The sequence below is a fragment of the Erpetoichthys calabaricus genome, chromosome 9 (genome assembly GCF_900747795.2).
Source record: "Erpetoichthys calabaricus chromosome 9, fErpCal1.3, whole genome shotgun sequence".
NCBI lineage: Eukaryota > Metazoa > Chordata > Cladistia > Polypteriformes > Polypteridae > Erpetoichthys > Erpetoichthys calabaricus.
The window spans coordinates 73,524,185-73,539,760 of NC_041402.2; the positions used below are offsets into that span (position 1 = coordinate 73,524,185).

The 15,576-nt window shown below is 37.9% G+C and overlaps 1 protein-coding gene across 6 annotated transcripts in view; it reads right to left on the bottom strand.

Moving 5' to 3' along the window:
• piezo1 (piezo-type mechanosensitive ion channel component 1) overlaps positions 1-15,576 on the bottom strand; it is a 389,501-nt gene that overhangs the window by 238,865 nt on the left and 135,060 nt on the right. For all 6 annotated transcript variants that reach the window (XM_051932193.1, XM_051932192.1, XM_051932194.1 and 3 more), the window contains exon 3: positions 783-878. In XM_051932193.1, the coding sequence (XP_051788153.1) occupies positions 783-878 (96 nt within the window). The remainder of the gene's footprint in view (positions 1-782; positions 879-15,576) is intronic.

Here is a 15,576-nt window from a genome sequence, read left to right on the forward strand (position 1 = left end):
AGAAGTTTTCTCTCCACGCCAATGCCAATTTCTCGGATTCACAACCTCTCGGTTCAGGCTGCTCAACTCAATAGGTCTGGGCTTAGGCTGTGTCACAGACGTGCACATGGGAGGCAGCTAAAGGGCTTGAATGATTGCAATTACATGCTAGACCAGGGAATGGCAGTGTTCACTTACCCTTTCTTACTTTCCTCTGCAGACTAGCCGAAAGAAATCCCACCCAAGTCTAAGAACATTATTTCTGGTTCGGGCCTTTCTGACATCATTTCCTTCAGTTCACCTATATAACCACCATTTCCATTAGTGTTATTCAGTTCTGTATTGGACTCCAACCTGTAAAGATGCCTTTCTTTTCTGCAAACCTACTTTTTGAAGTATAAGGGGAGGCTATCCCAAACTTTTTTCTGTTTTTGTGTTCTTTATTTCCATAGTTCACACACTTTTTAAAGACCTTTACAATTAAATAGGCACATAAAATGAATATTGAGTGTGCACTCGTTCCCAATTCAAGTCACACTGTAGCTATAGCTTTAAAATTAGAAACTTTATGGTTTTTCCTCTTGCTTCTCATATGTAGACAGATATTTCACAACTGGAAAATAATCAAAGACCTATAAATAAAGGGAGAGATCACACATCTAAATGACAAGCATTGTTATTCAGCAGCTACACTGCAAATTCTTCCTGTGTAGAAGCTATGCTCTTTTCATGACTTGAAAAAAAATTTATCCTTAAAGAACATATTTGTCTTTTAGTGCAAAGCAACAGAGCAGTCATCTTACCTTGAACAGTGTGTAAATTTGGTCCCTGGAACCATGGCAGCAGAAGCAGATAGAGGAAATATACTAAGGATAGGGCATTATACCGGAATAAACAAGCTGGAAAGAAAAATGAAAAAAATATTACTACTAATGTAGGTTGCTCACTTTAAATACATTACCATAGACACTTGGAATAAGCTACCAAGTAGAGTGGTAGACAGTAAACTTTAGGGACATGATGTTTTTTGAGAAGAATTAAGTGAATAGGACTGATGAGCTTTGTTGGGCCAAATGGCCTGTTCTCGTCTAATGTAGATTGTTCTAATGTTCTAAACTGGTGCCAGAAAATAACCTGAGGTTACAAAATGGACATTACTGGCAAATGAAATAGGGCTGTACAGTCATGGCCAAAAGTTCTGAGAATATTAATTTTCAGAAAATTTTCCTCAGTTTTTATGATGACAATTTACATATACTCCAAAATCTTATGAAGAGTAATCAGATGAATTGCCATGAAAATAAACTTAATCCGAAAAAAACTATTTCCAATGCTGTTGTGAAGAAGCATTCAGGGAGCCCAAGAAAGTCCAGCACGCATCAGGACCGTCTCCTAAATTTGATTCAGCTATAGGATCGGGGCACCACCAGTGCAGAGCTTCCTCAGGATTGGCAGCAGGCAGGTGTGAGTGCATCTGCACGCATAGTGAGTCAAAGACTTTTGGAGGATGGCCTACTGTCAAGAAGGCAGCAAAGAAGCCACTTCTCTAAGAAGGGCAGCAAAGAAGCCACTTCTCTAAGAAGGGCAGCAAAGAAGCCACTTCTCTAAGAAGGGCAGCAAAGAAACAACTTCTTTCCAAGAAAAACAACAAGGACAGACTGATAATCTGCAAAAGGTACAGGGATTGGACTGCTGAGGACTGGGATTAAGTCATTTTCTCTGATGAATCCCCTTTCGATTGTTTGGGGCATCCAGAAAAAAAAGACTATCCAGAGAAGAACAGGTGAGCGCTACCATCAGTCCTGTGTCATGCTAACAGTAAAGCATGCTGAGACGATTCATATTTCGGGTTGCTTTTCAGCCAAGGGAGTGGGCTCACTCACAATTTTGCCTAAGAACACAGTCATGAATAAAGAATAGTACCAAAACATCCTCCAAGAGTAACTTCTCCCAACCATCCAAGGACAGTCTGATGACGAACACTGCGTTTTCCATTTCCAGCATGATGGAGCACCATGCCATAAGACAAAAGTGATAATTAAGTGGCTCAGGGAACAAAACATCAAAAATTTGGGTCTATGGCCAGGAAACTCCCCAGACCTTTATCCCATTGAGAATTTGTGGCCTATCCTCAAGAGGTGGGTGAACAAACAAAAACCCAAAACTCTGACAAACACCGAGTATTGATTGTGCAAGAATAGGCTGCCATCAATCAGGATTTGGCCCAAAAGTTGATTGACAGCATGCCATGGCGAATTGCAGAGGTCATTAAAAATAAGGGCCTACACTGCAAATATTGACTCTTTGCATAAATGTATTGTAATTGTCAATAAAAGCCTTTGAAACTTCAGTATACCATAGAAACATCAGATAAAAAGATCTAAAAACACTGAAGCACTGAACTTTGCGAATAACAATACTTGTGTCATTATCAAAACTTTTGGCCACGACTGTAGGATTGCTCATTTAAACCAAATGCTCCATAGGAAAGGATTTTGTTCATGAAATGCAAGAGTAACATTTCCGTCATCCCTCTTACGTAACTGAGGCCAGGAAAATATTTAGGGACTTGAACAAAGGGCACTATACATGCTGTAGAAAATTATATATTCTTATTACTAATGGTAAGTAATAGTGGTGAAGTCAAAATGTATCTCTAACAAAAAAATTCTAAAACACTGTTGATGAAAGATAGCTGATAAATATAAAAAGCATCCCCTGGCAAGTTATTTTTGAGCACTCTGCTATGTGCTCTTGAAGACTAACTGGTTCTGCCAAACAATGGCATGCAAGCTTATACCACTTATGAGGTGCCCTAGACACAAGCCTGACTAGAGTACTGTGACCAAACTCAATTCAGACTAATATTCTATGTAGCTAACTGACATATCTAATGTTCAGTCATTCAGCCTCACAACTATTCATGATTTTTTTTTAAAAACTCTCCACACTCTATGCGAGATAAAGCAAACAGCAAAGACACCTTTAAAATATGCCTAAGGCTATTATCAACTATATAACAAATGATAGTAAAGCGAGAAATTAGATGTCAGATGTAATTGTATTTGTGAATATTTGTGGGTGTTTTCAGAGGAGCAGTCAGTTCTCTTGTAGCTAAAATACCATGTCTAAAAGAGAATTTAAAACATAATAAAGTACAGGTAAAGCTATAATTATGGTATACAGTATTTAAAAGACAGATGAAACTTCTATTTACATTTGGTTTTCAATGTGAACATACTGTATTCTAAAATAATCTGCAAATTTGTAAATGTTATATCACTACAAAAACATTATCAATCATACTATAAAGTAAAATATGATGTCATAATATGTTATGTATTTTTTTTTTAACAATTACATGCCAGCATGCCAGTTGTCATAATTAAGCTGTGCAAATAAAATAGTAACAAATACATTTTTCTTTAAGATCACTGAATTGTAATTAAGATTTAGGGTCAGGAATAAGAAAGCCATTTTTTTAAAAACAAGACATCCAATAAGGACATAAAGTAAAAAACATACCAAGGTCAAAACCAAGAGAGTCAATACTTCGGATTTTTTGTGTTTTAAATATATTTTACTTCTTTTCTGGATAAGTTTCCTAATTTATCAGTCTCTATATTTATGTCATTATTCAGAGACTAATGTCATACATTATATCCAGGTATCTTTTCCTATTTCTTCAGTAAATAGTGTTTATACTTAAAAAGTAAAATAAATACTTTGTAGTTGCATATGGAACTGATTGGGCATTAAAGTGTATGCAATTAAGGCTCCTAAATCTCCTGAACTATAATAAGAACTGATCATAAAACAATAAAGACAATTAATTCAACTAAGAGTAATTGGGTACTGAAACACAATCCAGCAGCAGGCACAAGGCAGGAAATATCATACACGAGGAGCCAGTACAGTGAAGTGCACACTCACAAACACAACTGCACTCACACGTTCTGGACCAAATCAGTGCTGCCAAATAATCTAAAGTATAAATGTTTTTAGGTTGTGGGAGGAACATCAGAATAACAGCAGAAATGTGGTGCTTTGGTGTCCTATATTTGACCTTAAATCTGTCATCAGAATTACTGACACGTAATTGAAAAACTGCTGGGTGCCCAGGTTTTTGTGAAGCGTTTCACAAATAAACATGATTAATCATCAGCAATCTCCAACTACCTTAATTGATTCAGCTTCAATTGTGAAATTGAAAAAAAAAAACACTCTGCAGGTTTTGCTGGCAGACATTGGTTGTACTGCCAACAGAGTCCTGCCTGTTACTTGCAGAGGTACTAGGGCCTTTTTCCCTATACCTTTCATGTTGGTTGTAGATGGGAGGTCTGACTCATTTGCCAGACTGATAGGAGGCTCAGCATGGTTTTTACTTTGATCATTACAATAAGCAAATGCAGCTGCTACAGAACTCCTGCCTTACAGTAGTAACATAAAATTATTATTATTACATCCACTATACATTATGAACAATTTTTCTAAAATTTTAAGTTATATGTACAACGTAATGCATAAAAACACACAAAGACTATAGAAATTAAGAGTACTGATGACACCACAGACGGAATAAAGGGCAAATAGCAATATCAGTAAGATTTATTCATCAATGCCAAATGGGAGAAAAAAGCCAAAATATTAAAATGGCAACGTCTTTTACCATGTATGCTTACTTTGTGTTTTACATTTAATATTTACAGACAAATATGTAACAGCTACTTGGCCATCTCCTATTTACTTGTCTCTTTAGCCATCAATATGGGCAAGGGAAATGATGCTTTGATCTGATGGAAGAAACTCCTCGGGGATCCTGCTTTCTTTAAGAAGAGATGGCTGCAAATTCAAGAGGGAACACGTTAATGAAAACATGCTGAATGCTATAAAACCTGAAGAGTCTCATCCCAGCACAAATGGAGATGAATAGCTGCATCAAATGAGTTTTGAATTGTGAGATTTTTAATATATAGATAAGTAAAATGTCAAAGCAAAACAACTGATTTACTTTAAATCAAACAAACATGACTGCTTTGTTAAGGTTTGTGTGAGTGGTATTTCTGTCTTTTTTCCAAGATTTTGCTGCATATCATTACATTTACACACTCAATATGTACTCACTTATTCTACGCTCTTACCTTCTATATTCTGTTTTAAAATATGCAATGCATCACATTTCATTCCAGAGTCCCCATAATTGTTATCTTCATGCCTTTTTAATATTCTTTTTGACTATTCTCTGCACAAAATATACTATGTGAACAATATATTTAAATAGAACGGTTCCTATTTCACCAAAAAGCACAATTTATCCTGAGCAGTAGGTTGCTCTGATGTAGTCTTGGCTTGTGCCAATTGATACACGTTCTTTTGCAAATGACTTTTATCATCTGATGAAACAAGTCATAAATACCTTGTTTGCACTATGCACTTCTCTTCTATCCTGAATACACACAAACAGGCTATAAACATTATAAACGCATTGCTATTACACTACAAACAGTAATTCATCTTTTGCAAAAAGATACAAATCCAATTTCATTTTAGCTGGCAAAATGCAAATTAGCAATTTGACAACCACTGCAAGGTTTAACATGTTAGGTGTGCTGTTGTGTACGGTTTATATTTTTACTGATATTTAAAGCTCACAAAAGATGTTTGCAACATATTATTAAGAGAAGACAGAACACTCTCTTGCCACCTTATCCAGTCTTTTTGAAATCAAATGCATTTGGAAAGAGTGTTGAATGTCTCCTGCAGAGCTGATCAGAGAGCACATCAGCTTCCCACAAGGGAAGTGGCTCTGTTTATTGGTGCAATCGATGGTTAACACATCACAGTCACTGCCCCAAAAATAATTTTGCACAGATTATTGTGTTGTGTTACCACTGTATACTTTTCACACAGTCCTGCATATATTTTGTGCTTTTTCTAAATTTAAAAGCACCAATAATTAATGGCTGGAAAATGAAACTTTACCGCTTGGACTAGCAGCATTGGCTAAACTTATGTAGTCTGCTTGAGCATAAATGATTATGTGAGTTTATCATTTGTGACTCTTTCGCAACAACCTTCCTGCTTAGGCAACAAATAACTAGTTAAATTGTTTAGCTTACCATGCTCGTTTACTTTGAAGCCAGGTTGATTTCTTCTTAACCAACCATTTTCCCCTCTGTGCTTTTCTAGATTAAGCTATGTAATTTCATACTTAACTACAATGCATGGCTATTAACAGTGAGGACACCCTGTGGCCAAATTTAAAATTACAAGAACTGCAGAAAAGCTCTGTTGGGTAACTGAATAGGCTATATGCACACAGTTTGGCTGACATACTTCTGATGAAATCTCAGCCTGCTCAGTCACTTCTGCTGTCCATACTGTACTTGAGATTTTCGTTTAGTGGCAAGCGTTTCAGTGTACAGATAGCTCCACAGCTGAACACTGTTGTGTACCTTTATGTCGAGCTTCCAGCAAGTACAACAAGGTACTTATTTTTCATAAGTTTCTCCCTGATGCAGAAACTGATTTAAATGGATCATCACCATCTGGAGAGAGAGAGCTTTACAGTTAGTCCCCATACCCCAGCCTGTAGCCATCATTTTTAAAAAAAGAGGATTTTTCACAAGCCAGTGTCTGAGGCAAGCAGCGACTGTTGAAGAAGGGAGTGGTTCCTGCGTTTTTTGAGTGGAACAATTTCTCTGTTCCACTTTCAAAACCAGGGGTTTGGGAGAGGAGAAAGCAACCGACAAAGGATGACACACCGGGCGAGGATGAGGATGATAAAAATCCTGGACGACCACAACTGGGCTTCAGCTCCAGATCCAGCAGTTGTCGACCTAGCACTTGATGAAAACATGACCCTTACCTATATATCTTTAAACCTGCTTTGGAATAGTGCTTGCTGTTAAAAAGCATTACAGTAAGCAAACTTTCTTGTATCAAGAGCATTTACAGTGATCAAAAACAAACATCAGTTTTTTATTTGAAATACAAAGATTGTGAAACCAGGCAATGTGATTCTAGTATCATTAGTTATTTTAGCCTTTTCTTTCTGTTGACAATACATTGTATTATGTTTGGCTTAAAACAGATTGCTGTCAGCTTAATGCAAGAAATATACCACACGCTGCACACTTGTCTGCAATTGTCATTCTTCTTAACCTATTTAAAAACATTCCTTAACAGACGTTTCAGGAAAAAAAACCACACACTCTCACACGCAGCAGAAGCAGATGCTATCTCCACAGTAATTTAACCTATCATTGCTTACAGCAAAGATATAAACAAACACTAAGCCTAAATTAGAAATACCAATCAATCAGCATGTTTTTGGACTGAAAGAGGAAATTAAAGTCCCAGGAGGAACATTCCCACTCCACACAACAGTCTTAATTGTAAAACAGCAAATCGTATCTGTTCTCTACAGCCCTCCCCCCATCCCCCTTTTTCTTAGACACTTGATGCCTTCACTGCATTCTTACAGTATTAGCCAAATCATCTGCTTTGTTGTGCAATGTTTAAAATATTTGTTAGTAATGAGACAGGTTATAAATGTACTCCTGCTGGAATTCTGCACTCCTTTGCAATGGATGAATTGCTCTTTCCAAAGAATTGGCAGAGTTCCTAATTTTCCAGAAATAATTGAGCTTGAGGTATTTTTACATATTTTATTCACTTCTCACATTTGGTTCAGTAAGATTTTATTTCTTAGTTAAAAACTGCTATATAAGAACTTGTTTGTTTGTGTGTGCTGTATGTAACAGGAAAGTCCAGAAAGTGATGACACACACCTGTATTTATCAATAGCGCCTGATAACCCTGATTCTCTTGGTTCACTAACCCAATGTCTTACTTGTGTTTCTGAGTGAATAAGTAGAATTTTCTCGAAATAAATAAGGAGAAAACATATCTTAGTGATTGGCAAGAATGGATATAGTGAGGGTATTAGAAATAAACTTGATCCATTAGGCTTAAAAGGCAACACAAAGGTAAAGAATTTAGGGGTAATTATTGACTCTGATCTAAGTTTTAAATCAGATATTAATCAGATTACCAGGACAGTATTTTTTCACTCAATAAATATAGCAAAAGTTAGATCCCTAATAAATCTGCAAGATGTTGAAAAATAAGTTCACGCTTATGTTTTTATAGTCGACTAGATTACTGTAACACACTCCTTTCAGAACTACTCAAAAAAGATATCAATCAGTTGCAACTAGTGCAGAATGTAGTTGCCAGAATCTTAACTAGGAAAAGAAAATCCGAGCACATCTCTTCAGTTTTGGTGTCATTACATTGGTTACGCATGCCATTTAAAATTGACTTTTAAATACTGTTTATACTTTACAAAGCCATCCTATACTTCGGAATGCCTGTCACCTTATACTCCAAATCATAATCTTAGATCTTCACATGAGTGTCTGCTTATAATTCCTAGAGCTAAACATAAAAGAAGTGGTGAGGCACCCCTCTGCTGTAATGCACCTTAAACCTGGAATAACTTACCGATAGAAATTCACCAGACTAATACGGTGGAGCACTTTAAAAAACTGCTAAAACACATTATTTTAACATAGCTTTCTCATAGTTACATTTTAGTGAAACCCTGATATACTGAATATGGATTGAATTATCATTTTTATCATGGCTCCACAATCCATACTAATACCTACTTTCTCTAATGTTCTTTTTTCAGCTTTTCTGTGGTGGTGATCTGGTGGTGGTGATCTGATCAAGGCACCATGCAGTCGCTACATTGATGAACTGAAGGTCCGATGTCTACATGACCATCATCATCAAATGCTTTCACGTGAAGCCTGAAAACCATTAGGATGGACTTAAATAATTTATGTTAGGTAGAATACCCCATGGCCTTGGAACCCCTGCAAATTTTGGTTTTTTTTTCTCCAGCCCTGTGGAGTTTTTTATTTTCATCTTCCTGGCTATCGGACCTTACTTTACTCTTTGTTATTTAGTATTGCTTAATCTTGTTTTTTATGAATTCTTCTTTCTTCATCTTGTAAAGCACTTTAAGGTACATCATTTGTATGAAAATGTGTTATATAAATAAATGTTGTTGTTGTGTGCACTATACTTGAAAGATTAATGAAACAGAAATCTAGAGTGGATAGCAACCAAGTATTTAAAATAATACTTAAAACACAGAGCAATATTAGCTGTACCGTACTTTAACTAGCAGGTGACATCACAAAAAGCTGCTGCATCCTATTCTAGAGGAAGGGTACACTGGGTCACTGGCAGAAGTGTTCAGTTTCAGTGTGTTTCAGATTCTATTTTGAAATGTGTGGCAAGTTGTGTACTCAGAGTTTGCTTTAATCAGCAACTACAAGTTTTTATAATCCTTAAAGAGAACTGTACTCTAGTTTTTAATTAAAATTATTACTTCACCATGTTTTGTGTTTGCATCCTTTAAACTCTTCTAGAGACACAAATCATCAACTCCTGTTTTTAAATACTTGTGAGTGATAAGATTCTTTTTTCATATCCTCACTTTTCTTATTTCAAGTTTAAACAGCGAGAACCATGCAGAAGGCATTAATAATCACTAAATAGGAGAACAGTGCATTACAGGTTATCAACATCTTAAAACTCATTCAAACCTAGCCAACTTGGAGGTGAAAAAAATAACCTAACATGTATATTTCTGAAATGTGGGGAAGATGAACACATTGTACATTCTTCAAATTTCTGTGTGTGTTTACTAACACCATACAAATAGGATTCCAACCCATGCCCAGGCAAATGTGAGGCCACTCCACCTGCTATTAAAATGAAAAACATATACAGTATTAATTTTTGTTTGCTGCAGAATCAGGTTTTAGAGTATTCAATACAATATATTCTTTTGTAGCCACTGAGCTTCCCAAGGTAAGGTTATCTTTTTATACTTAAAAAAGCCTTTCGGAGTGGAATTAGCATATCATCTACTATACAGAATAACATTAGGTTTGGACCCAATTTTTGTGCGTGGATTAAACTATTGTAATCTACTCCAAGAAGCGACTGTGTTATTTATAAAATCTTTGAAAATATTGCTTTATAGTGCAGAAACAGTTCTTTACCACTGCTGTTAAACCTCATTTATATTAATACACTAAAGATATTTGGAGGACTGCATGGACAGAAGTATCTTATTATGCAGATGATATACTACTATATACTATTAATCCATTGTCATCAGTACCCAGGGAGTTAGGGATATTGTAGAAATTTCACAAAATTACCTAGGTCTAACTTGAATTATAGTATGTCATTCCCAATAAGTGTTCTTGCACTTCCAGCTTGAATCAGATCAGATTTTACTGTATCGTAACAGCTAAAATATCAGGGAATCAATTACAGAAAATTTTAAAGCATATTTAATTTTTGCATCTAAGTGGAAGTGTTAAATGAAGTGTTATTATATGATCATCTGCTTACCTTACATTAGCTGGAACAAACATCCAACCAAAGTTTTTACTTTTTTTTTTTCTTTAAGAGTATTTCTATATTTATAGTTGCGCAATTTGCACCTGGGGACCACCTTCCAAGCTTTTTAACGGTAAGCAGTACCACCTGCAGGCAAAAAGGGGCACTGGCACTAACCACTTCTTCCCTCTCCACCACAGGTCCAACAGGGTGTCCAAAGACGGTGCTTAGCACCCCCTCACAAGGCCTGTGATGGGTGGTCCCTGAAAGGAGGTGCTTATTGTGGACCAGGACCTCAACAGAGACAGAACTTCCACTGAAGTACAATGCAATAGGTTGGAAAGCTTTGCTAGCAGATTGCCGAGAGCACAAATCTTTATTTTTTTTTCACGTTCACTAAAGGGAAAGTTTGGCAGCCCAACCTTTCTTCTGACATCCTCGGTCTGTTCACCCAGACATTACTATATATACAGGGTGAGCCAAAAAGAAGTACCGCATTTCAAACATTTATTCTACAAAATAAATTTCATTACGACACAAGAAAGGATATACAAAATAGATTTCTTCACTGCGTTTTAAAAATGTCGTCTTCAAGGCAGTGGCCATCATTAGTGATACACTGACAATTTCTGAACTTGTTTGGCCATTTCAAGGGGAGTATCGGCAATTTCATGGCAAATAGCGTCCTTGAGGGCTTTGAAGTTTTGAAGTCAATGTGTGTATACCTTCAACTTGAGATAGCCCCACAAGAAGAAATCACATGGAGCAAGATCAGGCAAATGTGAAGGCTACCAGACATCGCCGCACAGGGAGATCAGCTTCCCCGGGAACATCTCCTGCAAAACTTGTATGGATTTCCATGCCGTATGAGCTGTTGCTCCATCCTGTTGAAACCAGGCATCCACCATATTCATCTCTTCCAATTGTAATGTTCTGAAGTAACGGTGACCGTTGTTCCCCCCGCAACAGCACTCCAAACTGTAACATGCTCACTGTGCAGGGGTCTCTGATGAAATTCACGAGGGCTGGTTTCAGCCCAATAGCAAATGTTTTGCTTATTTATGCCACCATTCAAATGGAAATGTGCCTCATTGCTGCACATGACGATGGCATCTCAATGAACGTTTTGTAGAATGTTCGTGCACAACTCTCTACGGCTCTCCCAGTCTCTCTCAGTGATCCCTGCACTACCATCATTTTGTATGGATGGAAATTAAGGTCCTCATGCAAAATCCTCCTCAAAGATGTGTTGGAAATGCCTAAGGCAGAAGCATGCTTGCACGTTAAATGTCTAGGAGACTGCAAAATTGATGCCCTTACAGCTTGGATGTTTTCAGGAGTTCACACAATTCGAGGACTGCCTGGAGATTTTCTGTTCAATTTTGTACCCGTCTGTCTAAATTTAGTCACCCACTGAAGAATTATTTTCCTATTTGGGACGTCACCGTTAGGAGGAATGCTGAAGAGCATTTGTAAGGCCCATTGCGTAGTGATGATGGATTTGTTGTTTTTGAAGAATGCTTCAACAGCAAAAACACGGTACGCACCGGACCAAGGCATGTTTCTGACTGAAAACTACAAGGCGTCCCCTATCAAAAGACCCCAACCCACTCGGCTTCCTCTACCTCGTGCAATGACCTTGAGAAATGTGGTACTTCATTTTGGTTCACATTGTGTGTGTGTGTGTATTATATATATATAATATACACAGTGATCCCTCGCTATATCGCGCTTCGCCTTTCGCGGCTTCACTCTATCGCGGATTTTATATGTAAGCATATTTAAATATATATCGCGGATTTTTTGCTGGTTCGCGGATTTCTGTGGACAATGGGTCTTTTAATTTCTGGTACATGCTTCCTCAGTTGGTTTGCCCAGTTGATTTCATACAAGGGACGCTATTGGCAGATGGCTGAGAAGCTACCCAACTTACTTTTCTCTCTCTCTTGCGCTGACTTTCTCTGATCCTGACGTAGGGGGTGTGAGCAGGGGGGCTGTTCGCACACCTAGACGATACTGACGCTCGTCTAAAAATGCTGAAAGATTATCTTCACGTTGCTACCTTCTGTGAAGCTGCTTCGTGAAGCGACATGCTGCACGGTGCTTCGCATACTTAAAAGCTCGAAGGGCACGTATTGATTTCTGACTGTTTGTTTTTCTCTCTCTCTCTCTCCCTGCTCCTGACGGAGGGGGTGTGAGCTGCCGTCTTCAACAGCTTTGTATCGGTGGTGCTTCGCATACTTAAAAGCCAAACAGCCCTATTGATTTGTTTGCTTTCCTCTCTCTTTCTGACAGTCTGTGCTCCTGACGCGCACTCCTTTGAAGAGGAAGATATGTTTGCATTCTTTTAATTGTGAGACAGAACTGTAATCTCTGTCTTGTCATGAAGCACAGTTTAAACTTTTGAAAAAGAGACAAATGTTTGTTTGCAGTGTTTGAATAACATTCCTGTCTCTCTACAACCTCCTGTGTTTCTGCGCAAATCTGTGACCCAAGCATGACAATATCAAAATAACCATATAAACATATGGTTTCTACTTCGCAGATTTTCTTATTTCGCGGGTGGCTCTGGAACGCAACCCCCGCGATGGAGGAAGGATTACTGTATATATATATATATATATATATATATATATATATATATATATATTGTGGGATATGGCCGGACGTTCATCCCGGCCAATACCCCCAGGCCGCCAGGTGAAGCTCTTCTTGCAACATAGTGGTGCCCCAAGTTCCAGCAGGGCATCATGGAGAGTGGACTTTTACATCACAGCCCTGCTGGATACCATGGGGGCCTCCAGGGGACGCTGCAGGGAGGAGCAGGGACTGCTACTTTCCCTATAACCCGGAAGTACTTCCCAGTCATGGGAGCGGAAGAAATGATTTTCTTCCAGGATAAAGACAAAGAAGAGTTTTTGATCTGACCTGGAAGTGCTATGAAGTCACATGGACTGAGGGATCAGAAGCACTTCCGGGTCAAGGACTATAAAGGACTGTGAGAGATCCCAGACGGGCGAGCTGAGTCGGAAGGAAGGGCGACAACGCGTCTGGGAGTGGAGGACTGATTGTTGATTAGTGATTATTGAATTATTTATGAGTATTGTGGAGTGGAGGGTGCTTGGTGCACATTATTGTCCAAATAAAATAAGTTACTGGACTTTTATCTGGTGTCTGGCATCTGGTCCAAGGGTTCAAGGGAGCGATAGCGATCCAATCTGTCACAGTGGCGTAGCCGGCAGGATTCTCTGGCCATCGGTTTGGCAGAGGACCTGAACAAAAAGAAGAACCCCAAGAAGACAGCGTCCAGACACGCAGAATAAATCGCCTGAACCCAAGTTTACCAAGTCCGTGATGGGGAAGAAGAAGGCAAGGCAGAGCAACAGCGCCAGCGGAGGGTCCACGCTCATCAGGGTCAACGCTCAGGATGAGCCACGGAGATATATATAAATATATATTATATATATATATATATAAATATATATATATATATATATATATATATATATATATATATATATATATATATATATATATATAGAGAGAGAGAGAGAGAGAGAGAGATATATATACAGTAATCCCTCCTCCATCGCGGGGGTTGCGTTCCAGAGCCACCCGCGAAATAAGAAAATCCGCGAAGTAGAAACCATATGTTTATATGGTTATTTTTATATTGTCATGCTTGGGTCACAGATTTGCGCAGAAACACAGGAGGTTGTAGAGAGACAGGAACTTTATTCAAACACTTCAAATAAACATTTGTCTCTTTTTCAAAAGTTTAAACTGTGCTCCATGACAAGACAGAGATGACAGTTCTGTCTCACAATTAAAAGAATGCAAACATATCTTCCTCTTCAAAGGAAACAGAGAGGAAAGCAAACAAATCAATAGGGCTGTTTGGCTTAAGTATGCAAAGCACCGCCGGTACAAAGCTGTTGAAGGCGGCAGCTCACACCCCCTCTGTCAGGAGCAGAGAGAGAGAGAGAGAGAGAGAGAAACAAAGTCAAAAATCAATACGTGCCCTTTGTGCTTTTAAGTATGCGAAGCACCGTGCAGCATACTTAAAAGCTGCACACAGAAGGTAGCAACGTGAAGATAATCTTTCAGCATTTTTAGACGAGCGTCCGTATCGTCTAGGTGTGCTAACAGCCCCCCTGCTCACACCCCCTACGTCAGGATCACAGATAGTCAGCGCAAGAGAGAGAGAAAGAAAAGTAAGTTGGGTAGCTTCTCAGCCATCTGCCAATAGCGTCCCTTGTATGAAATCAACTGGGCAAACCAACTGAGGAAGCATGTACCAGAAATTAAAAGACCCATTGTCCTCAGAAATCCACGAACCAGCAAAAAATCCACGATATATATTTAAATATGCTTACATATAAAATCCGCGATAGAGTGAAGCCACGAAAGGCGAAGCGCGATATAGCGAGGGATCACTGTATATATATCTATATATATATCTATATCTATATATATATATATATATATATATATATATATATATATATATATATATATTATATGCATTAGTAGTAAAAACTAATATGCAGTATTTATACACTCTGTCATCCATCAAAATGCTTCCCCTTAAATAACTTGATGAAGCATTAGCAAGTGCATCTGTCATGAGAATTCCACATGAGGAATGAAAATCAGCCATTGACATGATGTTCTCTTTATTAAAGTGAGCAAAGCATAGTATAATCAACTAAAAATTGTACACTATATTCATACACTACATTCAATTGACTTAGATTATCTAAAAGGTATCGAGACCTGTTTTGTCTTGGTAGAGTAATATTTTACTCTACTTTCCCCTATTGTATTATTAATATGTAGCCTCTGTCAGAACGCCTCAAATCTCACAGACTTACCACTGTTTCTAAGGTATTGTGCCATATAACTTCTCCTCACCTTCCCTTCTACATTTATAATCTCAGGCAATTAGGTGTAGTAAAAGAAAGCAGGAGTTAAGTTACAATTTAAACAATGTATTATTGATAATATTCATAAATAATAACAATAAGCAAAGTACATTTGAATACAGGCAACCATACAACCTGATAAATGGTGATGTGTAGTTTCAGGCGGCATACAGACTTGTCAGTTACTTAAAATGTCTCGAGTTAAGGCATCATTCGTGGTCAGCTTTCTTCAGAACAGGCT